At 39.7% G+C, this 21,476-nt stretch overlaps 1 protein-coding gene across 7 annotated transcripts in view; it reads right to left on the bottom strand.

Annotated features, from left to right (window-relative positions):
• Satb1 (SATB homeobox 1) overlaps positions 1 to 21,476 on the bottom strand; it is a 94,626-nt gene that overhangs the window by 20,304 nt on the left and 52,846 nt on the right. For all 7 annotated transcript variants that reach the window (XM_028890190.2, XM_028890189.2, XM_028890187.2 and 4 more), the window contains 2 exons: positions 17,521 to 17,733; positions 9,798 to 9,953 (listed from right to left, as the gene is read on the bottom strand). In XM_028890190.2, the coding sequence (XP_028746023.1) occupies positions 9,798 to 9,953; positions 17,521 to 17,733 (369 nt within the window). The remainder of the gene's footprint in view (positions 1 to 9,797; positions 9,954 to 17,520; positions 17,734 to 21,476) is intronic.

Here is a 21,476-nt window from a genome sequence, read left to right as displayed (position 1 = left end):
TGTGGTTAATTGGGAGCCAGGTCCTCTAATTCCTTCAGCTCAGAATGCAAGTGTAAGCTACACTGTCATGATATCAATTACATGACTTCAACAAGGATAAAAAAACCAAAACAAGGGTACAATGAGGGAGTTAAGTCCAAGAGAAAGTAGAAAGAATATTGGGGGAACCTATTTTCTTGGTGGGCATTCATGAGGGTCTGAGAGCCTAGAGCAGGACATGCCAGAATGGCTGAGGATGGTGTACTGAGTCAGAGTAGCATTTCATGGCCACCAAATTATCACCAGATTGTCATGGTCACCGAATCTTAATCTGTGACTTGGGTTTTGTTGTTGTTGGTTTTGTATTTTTGAGATAGGAGTTCCTCTGTGTAGTTCTAGCTGTCCTAGAACTATAGCCTGTAGACCAGGCTGGCTTCAAACTCAGAGATCTGCCTGCCTCTGCCTCCCGAGTGCTGGGATTAAAAGTGTATGCCACCATCTCCCAGCTGTCTGTGACTTGTTAACACACATATGGAAACTATTCTTACATTAAACAGAACCCAGTAAGGTCATAGAGAAAACTAATATATTTCCTTGAAAAGTGGGATCTGGTACCTAATACGATGGGAAAGGCTAGTCTTCCCTTTCAGCCAGAATGATAAATATTCCCAGACTCACACACTACTGGTTCCTGATGGCATCTGTCAGCTCTGAGTCTGTCCCTTTCTGTTCCATTTTGTACCAACAAGTGTCCTAAACACAAAGAAATTCCAACACAAAAGTCTGCAAACATGAGAAACCAGGGGATGAAATTCACAGTGGAATAAGATCTTTAATTTGCAAAGAAATACTTTAAGATTCTACTTAATGCAGACCCCTGCCAGGGACTGTGAAATATGCATCAGTTGTGTGAAAACTTCTGGGTTATTAAGGAGGGTATTGGTGGAGTTCTGAGTTTAATTCTCCCCCAACTCTGGAATCCTAAATTAAAGTGGACTACAGCAGGGATGGAGTTTATTCACTGATTGGATGAGGGCCTCCACTCTTGTGTCCAGAAGGATTCCGGGTGACATCTAGACTCAGGAGGAAAGTGTTGTAATAGATGGGTGGCATGAAAGACTGAGGCTAATCCAATCTTCAATAATAACAACACTTCAGAAACAGGGGAAGGGACCTAAATTAACTCTGTGAATGAACATGTTAACAGCTGAAATAGAAAGAGGCTGACTAATAGGCAAATCCTTTATGAGTGATTAATTTTCCCTTTAACATAACACTCAGGCCAAAAGAACATGTGGACAGGCAAAAAAGCGTGAGATTTCAGAGCTGGAGACATAACAGGGCAAACAGAAAACATCCACCAGCCAGGCTCGAAAGGAAGGCAGTTCCAGCGATCTAAGAGACCTTCCAAGCAAGAGGGAAGGAATGATACAGAGCTGAGAAAAGTGTTCTACAGAAAGAGGGCCTGCCGAGTCAGACCACCGAGACAGCTCTGTGGTCAAAGCAGTGATGGCCTCAACTGCCCTATATGTTCTGAATGGAGCGATGGTTGGTTTTGTGCTGCCCGAGTTCCTTTCTACTCTTCACTGAGCGGCCTTTCCCTCCAGCTCTGCCTTCTACAGAGCTTTTGTACTTATGGGGGGATTCTTCTGAACCTGGTGGTAATTCTGGCCAGGCCTGCACCTTCTTCCAACTCTCTCTGGTGTTCTAATGCAGAAGGCAATGGTCTCCAACTCTGTCTTTCAAAATGACTGCAAGCCAACCAACATCTAGGAAATACATTTCCTGGCTGAGATCATTGTGTTTGGAAATTGTCTGATATCCGACCACAAAGGCTAGAGTAACAACTTACTAAAAAATAACAATGAAAGCTATTTTTGGAAAACTACATATACTCAATCTTAGAAGCTCTTTCAATATTTTCATTTCAAAAGAGTTAACTCCTTTTAAAAAAAAGGCGTAAGGTCAAAGGGCTATTACATACCCACAGAGCAAAAGAAGAAATATTAAAAAACAAACAAACAAACAAACAAAAAACCCCAATGTCCAGAAAGTCCACTGGAGACTACAGTCTTCTTCTTAATTAAGTTTTGATCAAAGTATGAAATGGAAGCTGATGAGGTTTTGATAAATAATCTGGGGGAAAAAAACTAGGTAACTTCTCCATCTTCCTAAACACTTAACTTCTTTGTATTGAATTTTATTTTTATTTAAGGACATTTTACACATATATACATACCCCGACCCTTAAAAAAGAGAAGGCTGAAATTTTAGTTACACCACATGTGGTGTTCATTTGTGAAAAATGAACAAGCTGTTTGTGGTTAAACTGTCTAATCGCCTGTTATCAATCTAGCGCTGCATTCAAGATTTACAGGATACATCAGCTTCCGTGCCACATTAGCTGGGGGGGGGGGGAGTTTATCCTGCGGAATAATATTTCCAATGCAGCCACACTCGCACTACATCTGGTTGTGCTGGTAGCGGCAGTTAAATTGAAATATTTCACAGCGTGTGTCAGAAACATGCAGAATGGTAATTATGACAGATCTGATTAAGCCGGAGTACCACAAGCTCCCTGGCCAGCGCTGGTTCTGCAGGTGTGACCTTGTGCGTGCCTGCGTGTGTAAATAAAATTAATTACAAGCGAGAGGGTGAAGGCTTCGGTGACATCACAAAGCGGAGAAACTCCCGAGGGGGAGACCTAATGGAATATTTTCCCTCAGTCTAATAATACAGTTCATATTGACTTGAGGTAATTAGTGGGATCATTAAAGCAGTTTTCCCGGCGTATTTGGCTGCCTGATCAGATTAGTGAAAATGTTCTTCAGAACAAGCCCTGTGTGGTCTGCCAGAGAGGAGGAAATAAAGAGCAACAAAGCATATTTGGGAATGATAAGCAGTGCTGGACTTTCACGCCAGTAAAATGTCCTTCTCTCTGGAGTCTGCAGACCCAGCATCCTGTCCACTCGGATTCTACTTGTTTGTCTTGCCCACATTCTGAATTCTCTCCACTCCCCCTCTCCCTCTGTTACCTCAGAGCACTTCATCACTAAAACCCATCCTCAGCTCCCCAACAAATCTCTCCTAAACAAGGCAATTTCAAAATCAGGGGAAAGTATCCGAAGTGACTGTTTTATTATTAGCTGACAATATGGGGCAACAGGGAGAGGCTACCACACACACACACACACACACACACACACACACACACAGACATGCAAACACACGCAACATGGGAAAACACGCCACTTAAAAGTCACCTGCTAAACAAAAGATTCCTCTCTTATGTAACACTGAACACAGTCAATATTCCTATGTGGATGTCAAAACAGGCTTCATGTAGGACAAAGTTGGGTCGTCCATTCTCTTCCAGTTGAACAGATCGCAGAGCCTCGTCAAGAAAAGGGCCATTTGTTTGAAAATACTCTACTGAGCACGCTCTACCTTGCCACTGGAATATGCCAAGCGCTGTCACAGATGGCGGGCTCTGACAGTTCCCATCCGCAGTGTCGATACTCGACAGTTCAGCACAAGATCAGTGACATTCTGTCTCATTAGAACCACGCTAATTATCACAGCTAGTTCCAGGGAAACCATGTGTTGCGATGGTCAATTTGAAGGAGTCTGTGCATCAACAAACTGGTAATAAGGATCAGACACCTTATTATACGACAGCATGCTGCCTATGATCTGATTTACAGAATCAGAGGCACTGGGGCGGCCGAGGAGGCTGGCAGTTTATGAAACAGTGTGTTTAAACCCAATTCTTGAAGTATACCGCTCGAAAAGGGAATTGTTCGAAAATGACACAAAAGCAACTGGAATTGTGGAATCAAAAAAATCAAAGGAGAATAGATTTTTTTCTATTAACCTGTAACAGAAGGAGATTAAGACTTAGGAAGAAAAACAACTTCATCAATTTGACAATTAGAAATCAACTCTGCAAACGGTTTAGAGTTCGTATTTTACAAGTTATTTAGCAGCCAATTACAGAATGACTCTATTCCTACAAGTCTTTAAAACAGACATTTACTTTTTAGTAGGTAATCTATAATTTTGTGTCATTTTACCAAGCAAAAGAATTGAATAAAAAAAAATACTTAGAATAAATTATTTAAAAACTGCTAGGCCACTAAGGCTACTTTCGAGATGCTAATAGCAGGAAAGCGGGTGGGATTCACAGTCTCTGCCCTCCGATATCACCTTTGCTTGACAGGAAAGAAGGAGTACAGTTTCTTTCAGAGTTATTTTCCTATTGTCATTCTGCATAAACTCACATTCATTGCTCATCGATTTAATGAGGCCTTTATCTTCAGTCTTCCACTGAGGGGAAAAGCTAAAGCTAGAATAAAACCTACCTTCACTCTCCAAAACATAAAAGGCAACTGAGACTCCTGAGAAAAAGCTCACCTTCCAATCAGGTCGTTTGCCGGAAAGCGCCTACCTGTACTACGTTCTGTGTGGAGTTTAACTGGATGAGACCCACTGAGCTAACTTCCTTCAGTGTGCTCATTCCGTCCCTGTTGATGTCTGTCTGTCCTGAAGAGCTGACCTGACCAGTGCCTGAGTACCAAAGAGCTTCTGAGTCAGGGGCCTCCCTGAAGCCCTCCAACCACACTCTGTGGCTTATGCTACCATTTTAGGATAAAAGGTAGCCTGTGGTTAGAGAAGATTCTAAAAATACTCAAGCTTTGTAATGGATAAACTACTGCTGTATGGCCACACACAGTGGCCTTCCTCACTTCCTCTCGAAGACTCTCTTTACACAATATTCACAAATTTCTTTTTCTCTAAATTATACCTAACATTCACAAAATACCAATATTCACAAAATTCTTTTTCTCTAAATTATACCTAAAGTTCCTAAAAATGGGGAAAGTATGCTCAATGAATTCCAACCGTATTTGTAACCATTAAACCTAATAAGCTGATTGCAAAAGAAAATAATAATAATATATTTATGACTTTCAGTTAATCAACTTTAGAGGTTAAAAAGTGAGATTTTTAAATAATTTGAAAATAGTAACAAGAGAGCCAAAGGTTTTTTGTTTGACTTAGTACTTAAGGGGTAAAGTTTCTTTTTATAGTACTTTTTAGCCAAAAAATGGGCAAGTGTGCACTTAATAACGCTGGACCTGGGAGTGTTTGGTAAACCTTAGACTTACCAAAACATGTGCTTGTTTCAGAGCATAGAAATCTAATCCTACTCAGATCCACAAATTTAACTAGTCCTGAAAACCATCATCTGGCATGCAATGACGGGCTGCCCACCATATGACAAGAGTAGTTGGTATTAAAGCCAGTGGTTCCAACAGGCTGGTTTAGTATTCAACTAGAGATGGACAGAGAGATCAATGTTCTGGAAAAGTAGAACAATATGGATTCCCAGTGCTAACATTTCACCAATTGTTACCAACAACACCCTAGAATCTAGCACAGGGCTTTGTCACATGTGCTAAACTTGAGCTCGCAGGAGTGAGATGGGAGCTGCAGGGAGGGGCTGTGTATGCTCACGCTTCCTTCTCCTTTGTTTTCATCAAGGGTTTTTACCCTTCCTCCTTCAGGCAAGCAGACCCTGAGCTGCCAATGACCAGTCTGGCTCTAGCCAGCAGGAGAGGACGAGGTACAGCTTGCAAAGGAATAGCCCCCACCAAACAGCCTCCGCACATGGAGGAGATGGGCTCCGAGGACACAGCACAGGAATCTCACAGAAGAGAAACTGTGACTCACAGGCTGTGGGGCCTCCTGACTGCCTTAAATAAGAGTCTGCACAGGTGAATCGTGCCACAGCCAAGTCGGTGACGTGAACATTCTAAAAGAATGAATTAGCACCCAGTTTCTTTCTACCCAGCGCATCTTCTTGAATAAAACTGGCGGTGCCTTCCCTAACATGGCAGGATACAGCATCACAGACTCCCTGGTTTTACTTCCGCTGCTGTTACTATAAATTCTTTTATACACTACATGTTTTAGCCTAGTTCTATCCCAATGATGTGTGACAGTTTGATTGCATTTAACACATCTCAACCACCCAAACCTACAAGTCAGAGCGATGCTTGATTTCTTTTAAACCCAAGGAACACTGAAGACCTGAGTCCCTCTCGTGCATACTGCAGCCCTGCATTTCACAGACAAGAGTCTCTGAAACTGACAGAAGCAACAAAAATGTCTTTCAGTTGTCTGCTCTAGTCTACAAGTCATGCTATTTTTAAGTAAAAATCCTCTTTTATGTGTGTTTAAAAAATAAAAAAAAAATTAAAATAAACTCTACTTATTAATTCAGCCCAACCCACCGTGGCCAACGTTCTCTCCCTGCGGAGATTGAAAAAGATCACACGGCAAGCATGTCTGGTCAAATGTAACGGCACTGGCTCCCTGCTGTACCTAGAACTACCCTGACCTGTGAAGCAAGCAAGAGGAATCATTTCCTGATGAGGACAGAGACACTGCAGCAGCCCCCGAATCTGCCCATGCAGCTGGGTCTGTAGGCTGCACTCTACAAACACACAATCAATGTAAAAATTACATGTACAAGGCAAGGCCTATGGTGCCGTTAATGTCCCCTTGCTGGACACACACCTGAAGTCTCAGAGCTCTCCAGGGGGTTTCTGTGGAATAAAATTAGATTCTAACATCTGCCACTATTAAGAAAAAAACTCCACTTCCATCTCCCATATGAAAACACTGAAGCCAATGAACAGTAACCGAGCCTTGACATGGTAATGGTTATTACCCAAATCAACTTTTTTTTTTAAACAGTAAAATTAGCAAATCCTGCTCCCATAATAATTTGAATGTTATCAGACTAAATGTTTGATAAAATTCCAATTTGACTCACCTGGAAAAACTGCTGCTTATTTAAATGTCCCAAATAGAAGCTGTATTCTTGTAGCTATTCGAATTATATTCAAGGAACACCATCTTCTAGGTTTGGGGAGCTGGCTTTTCTAATCAAGCACAAGAGTAGCCTACCCCAGTCTTCACCTGCGTATTTCATTTAGACATTTCTTTCAGAGTTAAAACAATCTCATTTCTATTATTCATCAAAGAGATGAGATGATGTTGTACTGGCTAAAAGGCAGACTCAACATGGGTAGGCTCCTTGTAGACAAAATACTTCATGCATTAGTCACTATGGAGCATGCTTTCCTTTTAAAATGGAAGGTATTCCTAACACATAAATACATGATAAATAAATCATGTTTCTGCATGGAGAGGACTGAATCTCTTACTGAGCACATCATAAATGCTGTCCATTTGTGTCTAGCACTCTGTAACTTAAAGGCGTATATGCACATATTTTTTTATACACACCCCACTTGGAGGAATGTGATTTCCTTCTGATGAGCCCTAGATCACTTGTCTGAGATGTAAATGATTATCTGAGAAGTTATAAATTTTTACCATGTAAAGGTCAGTTTTTAAGACTTTCTGTTAGCTTTTCTGTTTCCTTCATGAAACATGAGAGCAGAAGAACAAAACCTAAATTCAGCAGCTACCTGTGTGGGTCAGATTTCCTCTGTCATGATATACACAGTCTCTGGACTCTCACTCCTGGGTAATCCCTATATCTCTGCATGTGTTTTCACAAAGAGGGCAGTAGAACACCTCAACTGAATAACCAAGAAAAATCTACAAAAATGCTGTAGGAAGTAGAATACATTAGTGATTGGGAATAGTTATTCAAGGGGATGAGAGCCAGATGACCACTTGGCCTACAGCCTCTACCTGGCTCCTTGGAGTTTCTTCAGTCACTAATAAGAAGAGTATACGTCTGGGGTAATCTTAGGACATGGAGATGGGAGACACTTAGAAGCTATTCACCAACATTATGGAAATGTAGACTTGAGGTTCAACACAAGACTGGGTAAAAATGACAAGGATGCTTAAAACGCCACAGAACATCAAACAGACCTCAATTAGCCAATGTGGTTCCTAAATCAGTAACTCAGCCCAAAGGTGGGGAGTCTCTGCTACCACTTAAGAAAGAGTCAAGCCATGGGTAGCTAGGCACTTATCAGAAAGGAAATGGGAAGAGGCAGGAGTAGTAGATGGAGTTAAAGGACAGGTGCCAGGCAACTAAGTGATATGCAATGAGAAGCTTCAATATTAATTTTTGTTTGTTTTGTTTCATGGCTGACGTGATTATAATAATGTGTACATAGCTCCTCCATTTTGGAGATTTGGAGAAAGAGCCTAGCCTTTGTAGGAAGGCAGTCTATTATGTAATTGGACAGGCCAGGGTGGGGTAGGGGGTGCAGGATCAGAAAGAAAGGCAAAATAATATATATTTAAATAAGAGATCCTCATCATAATTAGACTAAGTAGTCAAAACAAGAATGTGCCGGGTGGGTGGGTAGAGTGAGACAGGACATTTCTCCTTAACGCGTAGTCTTGGCATGTAAATGAAGACATCTGAAGAAGCACACAGGTTTGAAGCGGTTCTAACATTCTATCATAATTAGAAACATTTCAAGAGCCCTGTAATTTCCAATCAAAATTACAGTAATTTCCGATATGCAAGCCATGATTCATGACAGAATTTTACATTCCATGAGAGATTACGGTGGCCTGATGTATGACATGCTGAGTACAGCACTAACATAAACAATTCAGTTTAATGTTTAAACAGTACTTGATGTTTAGAATCTCACAATAAAAGAAACATATTATTGTAGAAATTATCACTTTGACAGTGATTGAAGGGTAAGGCAGGCATGCGGCCTATAAAGCTATAATTTTTTACAGTCCACAGCTTGAGTTTAATCATTTTTATATAACATTTCCAAGATATCCCTTAAGTATTCATCCGGCCTACAACTTAAACAGGAGCAACATGTTCCTAAAGTAAAACCCCAATTAAGTACCACTATTAATACAGACAGAGTAAAATTTTAGGAAAAGCCAAAAAGTATTATGCTATACATTTTCATGCTCTAAGTACTCCTGGAATTGTATATTTTATCATAAATCGACAACAATTAGGATGTTATATAAAAGAGCATTTAACGATTATGAAAATAGAATTATGTAACATTTCAAGTTATTCAAATCTCACCCAAGCCCTTGTGTGCCTCTAAGTCCCACCAGAGTGTTACTAAGTCCTTTTGTGAAAGAGTTTTGTATTCTAAACTTTTAAAAAGTATTCCTGGCTCTGGTAAAGGGCTAATAGACAACTGTGAGTTTGTTCAAGGAGATGATTCTAGTAAACAATTATCAACATATGAGAGTCTTATTTAAATAAGAGGTCTGATAATAGGCTCTATGATCTAGCCATTATGACTTCCTGTTTAACACTATGCAGTTATCAGAGTTGGACAAGTTTTCTGAGTATGGTATAGTTCAATTTATCTTGTGTGCAACTACAGAAAAATTAAAATCACTAGTGTGCAATGGTGTATGTGCTTTAATAACTACCCAATAGCTGTAGGTAGACTAGTTGCAAAAGAAGTTATATGATACTTTTAAAATAAAATTGAAGGTCATCTGAGGAATGACGAAACAACAATAATTTACATGTTCTATTATGAAACACCAGCCTAGTAAACTGTACACAGGATAGTCCACTTCATAAAGCAACTATTAACTGCCTCAGAGACTCCCCGAGAAATTCTCGGTCTAGGAGTGGCTGCTGGGGGTCCAGGAAACCCAGTGTCTACAACCTACATCCCAACACTACTGCCCAACAGAGTTCTCTACACAGTACTGGAGGCCAAGCCTCTCAGCAACGCCAACTCACTGAACACAGACATGTCTTTCGTTGACTGTCACAGACATCGCAGATAAACATTCTAATGCCCGATAGTGGTACTGACCTGGCTTTTTGTGGCAGCAACCTTTGCAAACAGTGCTTGGGACACTTTAGCACGCTTCATTTCCTGCTGAATCTCGTCATAAATGGAGGCATTAATGTTCATAGTATTGTTCTCTGGTTTCCCATTCCTCTCAGTGGCAAGAGTAGCTGTTTTCACCTACAAAACATTTTGAACATGGCTGTCATTTTTCATTAGCCAAATTGATTCAAAGCTTCTCAGGCTGGGTATCCGAGCTGGGCACCGTTACTCCTTTTATGATCAAGGTGATCAACAGTGCAGTCATTCAACATTCGTTATTGCCCTGAGATCAGATTGCTTAAGTTAAGGAAGTCACACTGTCACAGGTGATTGCATCTGTAATGTGACAGCAACTGCCAGATGACAACCAGGAAAAATAATGCCATAAAGTAAGTTTTCTGGAAAAGAGAGGAGCTTCAAGGACCTGAAAACACTAAACTAATTGTCTCCCAATTACCTCCCATTTCAGCCCTAACAAAGGAAATTCACAATTAAAGTCATAATGCACAGTGCTGTGTCTTCGCTGGGTGCCCAGTGCCTAATAGACAGTTACCTCACTGATAGCTGTTATATACTATGGCCTCTTTAATTTCAGACTTTTTTAAAATGCCGTTCCCTCTTATGTTTCATTTTTAAATCTTCCATAATAAAGCCATTTACAGAACTGCATATTTAAATCTTCTATCCATCCATGAACAGGTAGAAAGCCTTGCTCAATTATTGTAAATGCTGGTTGCCTTTCACACGTGATGTCCAAGCTGTTCTGTCTGATTATTTCATCTTTTCCTGGCATTCTGCTATGGAATGACTTATAGAACTAGACAAGAAAAAAATGTTTCTTAAAATGTAATTGAACATTTCTGTAAGTTACACAAAATGTATAATCACTCAAAAATTTGTACCAAGCCTTTGATAATGGAGATAAGCAGGGATGGCTAGAAAAATGTCCTCAACCAACAAAGACCGGGGGTTTGAAAACCAAATCTCAACCTTAAAAATTTGATACTATTATTTTTAATTCCAATTTTAATTTTTATTATATGCAGTTATATGAAACGGTCTTGAAAATCTTCTTCTGAAAAATAAGCTGAATCTTTCCTAGAAAACTGGTGAAAATGTAATTGAAATTTCAGTCTGGAGGCAGGATCATGCTTCTCAGCAAAGGAAAACAAAGAGCTCTCTTAGGGACCTCTATGGAGACCAAACAGAAAAATAAAGCATGTAAGGATAAACACTCAGATAATAAATGTCAACCTGTAGGTTCTATGTTAATTTCACTGTTCCCAAAACCACTTTGCATGAAAGTGAGCAGAGGTTGCCCCTGAAGATTATGTTCTTGAAAGTACACAGAGGTCCCATGAAATGTACCTTCTAAGTCCTTCGAACTTCTAGCCTGGAAGCAAAGTCATTTTTCCCTGACTTATTTCCGGGAGAAAGGTACACAATGAGACGCCCTCCACCAGACCCCAGGAGCAGAAGGAAAGCCTCAGGCTGTGCAATGGCGGGCAAGCACCGGAGGGTGGATAACACTGTCACCTGTTCTCAGTGGGAGTGGCAAGGATCTCTGGGCTCCTTTTCCAGCTCTGGGTCTAGACCAGCAAGGGGTACATTAAGACTGGAGGCCACTAGGAACGCACAGGGCTTTGAAGCCATAATCTGCTAAACAGCACTTTAGGAGCCAGAAGAGTTAACACATTACCATAAATTGCCTACAAAGTTGCTTTGGTGAGATTTGAAACTTAGCTCTGGGGTGGTCTTGCTCTGAGGCAGAGGGATAGATTTGATCACCCCATGGGGTCCCGTCTAATACCTATTTTTCTCACTGCTTAAATGAAAGAGAAAAGCCATTTCAATTGCTTTGAAAATTGAATGTTATGGAAATGGGGGCCCGAAGTCCATCACACTGGAAGAAACAGTTCCCCAGTAGCAATCTGTGTAGCAACAGGAACAGCTCTGGTTTTAGAAAACTTGGGATTTCACCTGGTCTTACAATTTTCACTCTTTTGTAAAAATTAAATTGGAGAGTTTAAATTTCTGTAATACTGTTTCTAAAATTTTCTTTAAGTTTTCTATAAAGCAATCACAATGTGAACCAAGAATCCTAAATCACAAAACCAACTAAACACTCGTTTCCTCGGGTAGGGGTGGGGGAGTTGAGCGGTGGGGAGAAGCACGAAGGAAAAGAACGTGGAGAAAACTTTAAAAATACACAGTTAGTACCTGGCTGCATTACTCAGTGAAAAAGTATTTAGCAAAGCTCTTCTTGCTGGCCCAGATATGCATCTTATCATATAGATAAGCCATTAGAATTCTAGAACCACATTTTTTCCTAAACACAAGCTATTGCTTAAGGGGAACTGACTTGGCCAGCTTTTCAAAATATGAAAGCTGATTTTTTCCCCAGGTAAAAAATGGAAACAAAAATCTTTTCTATTCCACTCTACTAAGTACTATTTTTGCTTAGTACAAAAAAAAATCTTCTTTAATCCTGGTTTAGCTTTTAATATTATATCATCCATTAAAATTCATAAAGTAGTTCATCCCGGGCAAAACAAACTACTCTTCACTCTTCTCCACAAATAGCACAGGAGGTGAAATAAATGCAGTTGCAATCGGAATAGCTTTTATCAAGGTAGAGCACACTACTCCATTATTACGGTGGCGCCAGGGAAGTAGTTAAGAATGGGGGCCTCTATTTACCCTCCCATGTAGGGACAGGCTGTAGCACTGGGGTCTGCTTTTGGTTTCACGGAATTGTGCGGCAGCGCACACATTTTACATGAAAATCCTGGTTTGCTTCTTCTCTGATTGCTAAATGCATCATACTTTCAGGCTTATGAGACTAACACACTTTGGTCTGGTTGGCTGAATGTGCTGTACCTGGTGTGGGAGAAGCTCCTACAAGCATATGGTTCTTACATACACAAAATTAAAGTTTTATGTTCTTCTAGTAATTATGAGAATAGAAACTGGTATTTATTGTCTGGTTTATGTGTGAATGTATATTAACCCTTTGAACTATGTATCGACCCACAGTAGGCTCCATGACTACTATACTTTAACTGAAAACATTGTTACACAGAGGTGAAGTTACTTGCCTCCTGATCCAGGCTGAGCTCTGAACTTGAGTTTGCTGAAATCTGTGCTCATCTCAAAGACCAGGGAGTTACGTGGTATATGTTCTTCTGAGGGTCTGCTTAGAAAACGTCTTAGAGACCAAGAAATGCTGGGCCTGCGTTTTGGAAGCCCTTTGCTGAGTCTAGTTCATTGCGCTCTAAGTTTTAGAAGCTAATGGCTTTATAATTAACATTAAAAATCTAATCTAAGTTTATTTTCCAAGGTATGCCTATTCCTCTTCTTAATAATTTTGTGGGCATAATTAGGAGTGATGGACAACAGTCCTATATAACACTGCCTTCAGTGTCATGCCTGAACTTTTTAGACCTGTCTTTCTTATGTAGGAACAATATTGCTTTCCAAATCTAGACCTTTACAAGATGACCATTAACGGGAAGCGTTAATGTTTCTCAGGAATCCACAAATAACACTCTCCTCACATAATGAGTTCATGCCCATAACTGGACCTGAAGCCAAGGTCCTCAAGGTACATATATTTCCTTATATGGACTTGGTACATTTTCTAATACATTTCTGTGAAGCATCACACTTACCTGGAAAGAAGCTAAAGAATCCCAGGAAGAGATGCAAAAGAAGTTTAAAGAACTGTATAATTCACTTAAAAACCACAACTTGTCAAACAGTTCTTATAGAAGTTAAATTTGTAAAATTAGTCTTTTTTTTTTTTTTTTTTTGGTTTTTCGAGACAGAGACAGGGTTTCTCTGCGTAGCTTTGCGCCTTCCCTGGAACTCACTTGGTAGCCCAGGCTGGCCTCGAACTCACAGAGATCCACCTGGCTCGGCCTCCCAAGTGCTGGGATTAAAGGCGTGCGCCGCCGCCGCCGCCGCCGCCGCCGCCGCCGCCGCCGCCGCCACCACCACCACCACCACCACCACTGCCCTTTGTGAATTCGAGGCCAGCCTGGTCTACAAAGTGAGTTCCAGTAAAGGCGCAAAACTACACAGAGAAACCTTGTCTCGGAAAAAAAAATTGTAAAATTAACTCCAGAAGTCAACATGTATAAAAGCACACAAATAACACAAGAAAATGCCTATGGTAGAGGGCATTAGTTTAAGCCTATCTTTTCTGTAGGACAAATCATCCCCCAGGAAATAATCACTAATTTTTATTTATAAAAATCTCTCTATTAAAATCATTAAGCAACTTTGTACAGCATAACCAGAAAACAAGTCTCTAAGACAGACCAAGATGTATTTTCTTATGATGAATGTTTTGAAGGTGAATGTTCTTTAAAATACCAGAAATATCATTGTGAAAAGCCATTCCAAATAGATCATTTGTCAAACATTTAATTTACTTCATCCAGACAATATTTTCGAACATTCCTCCTAATCTAACAACACAAATTCCCATTTTCTCTGACTTTCATCCTTTTCCTAAAAAATGTGTATTTTGATGAGATGTCTTGAGGTAAAGGAAAATGCAACAAATTTAATTAGGATTTGAAAACTTTAACTAAAACCTTTCATTCAGCCTTTTCATTTTTCTCCTAGCAAAAGGTTGGTATCAGGATTCAATGAATTAATGCATGTGAAGGTTCTTAAAAAACTGGGAGCCATCATCAACCACAAGGTATTTTTCCCTTTTCTAACTTCAGCATGGAACTTACAAAAGTATGCTGCTGACAATTAGGTTTGACCCAGTTCCAGACAGAGGACAATGGCCATCATGGTTGCCTCTACTGGATTACCCAAGAAAGGTCGCACAAGGGGCAGAGCACCATGGCGGGGTCAGCCATGAGCTCTGCTGTTTCCTGTAGGTAGGCTGTCTCCCAGAAGGGCATGTGTAGGACATCTTTCTGGAGACTATCCAAGGAAGTCTCATGTTAAAGATGGCTTCAAATCTAAGTCCCTCAATAGTTTAGCACCTTGGTCTAGGATGCCCCAGGAACACTAAAATCTTCCCAAAATGTGAGCTACATACTGTATGAGCGAAAGAGATTCCAGTCTCCCAGGCTTAAGTGTCTAGGGTGTCCCATGAGTCCCCAAGGACCTCTGCTTCTCACCTCTGGTGGGATTGCTGTTTTGTTTTTCAGGAAGAATCAGAGTTCAAGCCCAAATCAAGATTTGTCTCAAACAGGTTTCAAATCTCTTTATTTTACAGGAAATGAAACGCATAGTGATTTCACAAAGACTTTTCTCTGGTAATGCACAAAACTGAAGACAGTTTTGCAGGCTATCTCTGTGGAAGACACCACAGAGTTAGTTACCTGTAGTGAGCATATGAATCTCTCTTGGGGGTTCCATTTTAACTTCAACTGCTGATTCTAAACAGTTCTAACTCCCCAAGCCTGACAGCACGCTTTCTCCAACTCTACTCATTTTGCAGTGAGATAAACAGATCTTTTTTTTTTTTTTAATTTAAAGTGTTGCTTAAAGGGTAGAATGTAACCAATTGGCAGCAAGCACTGTTACAACATTAAGTAATGCAAATGGATTCACAGAAGAACAAATAAGACACACAGACTACATGTACCAGACACTCACCTCTGGATTTGGTTAGACAGCCAATAAAAAACCATGCTAGGAGAAATCTGGAAGCATTTCACTAAGGAGGTACAGTGCCTAGCCACTTCCTATGTTCACCTCTGGTTGAACACCCCAACTATGAGCCTGGGTAGTCTTAACGCCCTTTGAGAACAAATACAGTGATGGGTGTCTCAACCAGGAAGTCTGGAACTTAGGATAAAGTAAATTACATATGTTTTCTACCCCATATAGCATGACATATGGTGTCTTTATAAATACACACACAGAAAAGTTATTGAATAGTATCTTAAGAATATGAAAAGAAATATCACTTAAGAACTAATACAACTTTGGCTCAGATAACAGTCAATGAATAAGGATTAGCGTGATCATCAGAACCATATTTAGAAAATAAAATTTCCCAAATTCTACAAAATGAAAGCTGTTTAAGCACTAAATTAAATAACTGGGCATATTGAAAAGAGAAGACAGTCAGTGCTAAAAGTCATATTGTTATTAAAGAAGTATTTTAAACACCTCAGAACAAGACAGGGTAAGGGCAGGCTAATGCTCCCAAGTGTAAAATCCCCATTTGGATGGTTATTGTATAAAGAAAGGATGTGAGGAACACTGAAAGTCTTAAACTTCTTCATATAATAACCTACACAAGTCATATACATATTTACAGAGTTCCTAACTCCGAATTTTAGGAACTATTTTATAGATGAGATTACCAACCAAACACAGTAGCTATGAGTACCCAGGCAGCTTTATGTATGAACACTGTGACCTTACTCAAAGAACAGAATTATCTTCACAGCCTGCTCCTACAGACATTAAGACAGATTGATTTTCACTAAAAACGGATTTTAGAAATAATTTCTTTTCTTTCTTTTTTTTTTTTTTTTTGGTTTTTCAAGACAGGGTTTCTCTGTGTAGCTTTGCGCCTTTCCTGGGACTCACTTGGTAGCCCAGACTGGCCTCGAACTCACAGAGATCCGCCTGGCTCTGCCTCCCGAGTGCTGGGATTAAAGGCGTGCGCCACCACCGCCTGGCCAGAAATAATTTCTTTAGAGAATTCTGTCAGCAGTTCAAGAACCTCAACAAACAGCTGGAGTGTGTCTGGTCCTCATGTGTAGAATTCTGTAACAGTTTTATTTCTTACCACTGGATGGGCTTTTCCTATACTTCTGTACTCGGAAATACATGGACTTTTTGTTGGTTATTGATGAAAAGAAATCAACACATGATTATGACATTATATTCCATGAATACTCTGAATTTACGTTCCATACTCAACTTCTGAAACAACTTCGGAGGCTGATCCTAGCTGTACGGGTTGTACCTTCCACAGACTAAACATGGGAGAAAACACATTTGCTTGTGGATTCTAAGTCCAAGCTACGGAACTTCCATCTAATGGTTTGCACTGAGAGTTCCTTTCTTGACTTCTCACAGTAGTTATAAGTAGTTGTAAGTTTAAGACTTGATTTAAAACAGCAATGCACAATAAAGTTAACTGGAAGGTAGATGCGTTTTTTCCTTCCTAAAAAGTGGAACATTTTGAAGAAAATGAAAATGTGCCCATTTCTGGGAATTCAGACAGAATTCTTTATCAGTCTCATTTAAAGCTGCCTTCAAGGATTGTATTAAACTTAATTATGAAAGATTACAAACGAGATGATATGTAATTGGTACCAGCTGCAGTCCGTATTGGAAAGCATAAATATAAATGAAATTACTTATTTATTTTTATTTACTATTCAAATGGCAGTCCTCAAACTAATGACAGTAACCAGGCCTTATTATTTCTGTTCTGAGGTGAACAGAATGCATCTGTAATAACAACAGTCGAGGTAGCTACGTCACTTCTTCAACCATCAAGAACCCAAAAGCTTAGAGTGACACAAGGCAGTTTTCTTTTTCCTAATTAGAACTGGATTGTTTTCCATCAAAATTAGTGATTTGGGATGAAATTTTCAAGCAAATTTATGGAACTTTAAAAAATCTGTATCTATTTATCCAATTTCTTGTTGTGAGTAATCATGAAATGTTTTTAGGGCAAGCAGAAAGAACTACAGGGAAGAGGCGGGGTCACCTGGGGAGGACGGCTGGGCGGAGTGCTCAGTAGCGGGGCAGGACCCATGGCAGAGGCAGCGTTCAAGCTCCTTTCCCTCTCATCCTGGTATATCCGGTCTCTTTCGGCTTCCGGCAACTGTAAGAAATTCTGCATAGCCCGAAGGTTTACCAGCAGGGACTGGGATGCAGTCTTGGGGTCCTCTTCCTTTCGGAGGATTTCAGAAAGCAATCCCTGCAGGGGAAGAAAGACACAGGGTGAGCTTGCTCCTTGCTCTAGCCAGAGGGTGGGGAGTGTCTTATCCCATGCCCTTTCCACAGCCTTTAGAAAGTGAGCAGTCAGAGGCCTTGAGTCTGTCTCTACAGGAATATATTAGCTACAAATGAAATAGTGGAGAAGAGAGCCTCAATTGTATCCTTGATTTTATTAAGCATCTGCTTTACATATAGCAGAAACTGAACCGGCCTAATTGGTCTCCTTCCTTTGAGTAGCTTAACTTGCCGTGAAATCTTTCACAGAAAGATGGTGGAGGGAAGTTAAGAGTCAGTGAAATCCCCATAGCACAACAGCATTGAACTGTACAGTTCTCAAGCTGGGAGACAAAGGCACAGGGCGACCAACAGCAGACACAAAGCCATTTCTAGAAGAATGAGCTGAGCATTTGAGGAAGATACCAGAAAAGGAGCTGCAACACATCACTCAAGACCATTAAGACTTTTGTTTATGTAGAGAATATTTTGTTATTCCTTAATCTTCAAATAACAAAGTGTCACAGTTAGCCACTTGAATTTGCTGTTTAAGGGAAACAGATTACAAGTGATTGCAAAAGGTTCTATACCATGCCAGTAGGTAACAGGTTGAAAAATCTGAACTTCAGAAACCACAGATCAAACCTGAAATACATAACCACTCTTCCACACTGTAAAATTCTATCCCAGAATTTGACATATTGTAAAGAATATCATCAAATTTCTTGAAAACAAATGATCACTATTAGTAACAGTAGAAACTTACACACTACTAGAACTTCTCTTAAGATGTTTTTCTTCCCTTAACAATGTGGTACTAAAACAGTTTTCTTTTAAATGGTTGATTTCCTCCTGATGCATTTGGAGGGTAGTATGAAGTAAAAGTGCAGCCAAGCCTGCTCTGGTCACATGGTAAGATGAAGGAGCTCTGTGTTCAATCTCAAGCATGTGGTGGTGTGTGGGACACCAAGAAGCTTGCGTCCTTCACTCAGACATATTAGCAACTCACAGTAATCACAACCAAGACTTCTGCAGAACCTGACAAGCCACCCCATCCAAACCCTGCAGAAATGGTCAAACATGTTCATTTAAGTGAGAGAAGGCAAAATGGACTCCCCAAAGTTTTAACATTTGGGGATTGTTTTGGTTTCTTGGTTTTCTTCCAAATTTCTCAAGTGAGTGCATCACGTTGCCTGATACAGCACATGGGTACAGACAGGATAAAAGCAATGTCCCTTTAAAAGAAATCATTTGATTTATAAGCTGATGTTTAAGGGGGAAAGAAACCTCCGACAAGCTATGGGGAATTGAGTCAATCATAAAAAATCTCTCAACTGGTCTACTGCAATCAAAACCTGGCTGTTATGTCTGAACTTTCATAAGAAACGTTACTTAAGAACTGAGGCACTTGTCCTTTTGGCCATGATACTAACTAGTAACTGCAGCTGGGTCTACTGAGAACAAAATATCCTATCAACTGAACTCAGATTCAAACAGGCAGACAACCATCCAGCTGTTTAACTTGTACTGAGCCAACTAATTAGACTGTTCCTGATGTGTCTTATAGAAATGAACATACAAATCACACACAAAGTCTGTGCTATTGTTCCTGCAAAATATTACATACTTAGAAAACAAACAACAGCAGCAAAACCTTGGAAACCAGGCATGGTGACATCCTATAACCCCATCCCTAGGAAGGTTCAAACAGGGCATGCTTTTGGGGCCAGCCAAGACACTACACAGTGAGACTTTGTCTCAATAAAAATTAATAAATAAAGGAAACCAGTAAAAAAAAAAAGTGGCTGGTAATGCAGTATATAGCAACTGTATAAGAATGCATAAATAGATGGAAGCGTTGAGTGTATGCAAACCACCATGAAATCCTCAACAGTTAGTTTTTTCACCTTAGCCCAATGCCTTATCTTAAGTTGTTGATAAACATTAAAACAATTACATGGATATACACTACAGAAATGAAAAAAAAAAGGACATTAGAGTACATTCTAGTGATCATGATGGGCTATAATGAACATTACTACATAATCAAGGCCATGGGTCCTTTCAGCCAAGGCACTGAGGGGCCTTCGCTAAAAGTCGCCATTGCATGGTGCTTTGTGAAATGTCAATCTGCATGAGGCTACTAACTATTCAGTAAATTAAAAAAAATTAAGAGCAAAAGACACCCTGTAAGTATTTAGGCTTTTCCTATACGAAAGTACTTGAAATTAATAGACATCCAAAAATCTCAAAAAGACAAAGTAATATTCCCATATCTCATAGCAGGGAACTATAATGAGAAAGTCAAACCCATGAAAAAAACCCACGGAAACACTTTCTCTCAAGTCCTGTGAACAGAACACTAAGCCAGGGTGTGGCTCAGCTAAAAGACAGGTCATCACTTGGGAGAAAACTGGGTGGGAAGTCAGCACGCCTTTCCATTCGAGCGCTGCTTCTGCAGAACCCTTCCCCCAAACTTAATCACCCCTTGGAGTGGATGCAAGTTTCCTGCCTGGAGTAAGCTGACTCTCCAACAGTGTTCCAAACCCAGACATTCAAAGAGCTTTAAAGCAGCCAGTGTAGACGGTCTACCGGTTCAGATTTTTTTTTTTTTTTTTTTTTTTTTTTTTTGGCCCAGAGCTTTCAATGAGGGGAGTGCCCCCTGGTGGAAATGCCTGAAAATATTGTCAGAAACCACATGATTAGTGTTAATTTTAAAAATTACTTAAGAGTAATGTAGAATAATCTGGATGCAAATGACTACCTTTAGAACTCAGACACTAGAGTGCATGTCCTGGACCTGTTCAGGTTGTTAAATGGCTGATGAATTCAATATAGATATAGACCCTTTCCTGTTTTATATAGTTCAAATAAAGTGCAGACATAGCAGGTAAGGTCAAGGTCATTTGTATTAATTCTTCATGACTGACTGATACAGATATAATTACCAACAATCCATCATACTAAAGAAATAGTATGTGAAGGCCATGCACTCTTTTACATCACAGAATTGGGTGAAGTACCAAATTATAGTCATTCTGTGTACCATAGGTGCTCAAAAATTCACTGAACTAAATTAGGTAAAATCATTAGTAACCTTGTTTCTAAAAAGAATCCAAAAACTTGTATGTTATGAAGGGAGTTCCCAACATGTCATGAATATTAATTTCACTGGAAATAAGCTGTTGTTCCTTGGGACTTCACATCTTACAAATAATTAGATGTGTGTTGTATATATGAAAACATAAAATTTTTCTGCATTGTCACTACTCAGTGGTTAAGTGAGAACTGTGATTTTTTTTCAATTAAAGAATTCATTTACTGATAAATTCCTAAACCTCTCTTTTTCACATTCCAACAAGAGTTATATAAGTTATTACAAGTAAAATTCATTAGTAATTATAAAAGAAAGAAAAAACCTCCAATAAATATTATCAGTACTTCCAAAAGCTCATTATGAATTCTTTAAAACAGCAGATAAGTGGAAGAGACGGCCAATCTGAACAAAAAGCCTGCCTGGCCTCCAGCTTGTCTCCTCTTTGAACATAATCACTGATTAAAATAGATTTTATCAGCTCCATGGAACTTCAAAGCCCTCAGAAAGAAAAAAAAAAATGATTTGAGGCAACCTCTCTCCTAAAGAGAAAGACAGAATATTCTCCAGGCTACCTGCCTGTTTGGTGAGTTCTTGATCACATGTCCAGGTGAAAGACTATTTTCAAACTCCAC

This window comes from Peromyscus leucopus, chromosome 16_21 (assembly GCF_004664715.2).
Source record: "Peromyscus leucopus breed LL Stock chromosome 16_21, UCI_PerLeu_2.1, whole genome shotgun sequence".
NCBI classification, from domain to species: Eukaryota; Metazoa; Chordata; class Mammalia; order Rodentia; family Cricetidae; genus Peromyscus; species Peromyscus leucopus.
The sequence above is the reverse complement of the archived record's forward strand: the minus strand, read 5'-3'. Positions and strand labels throughout refer to the sequence as shown.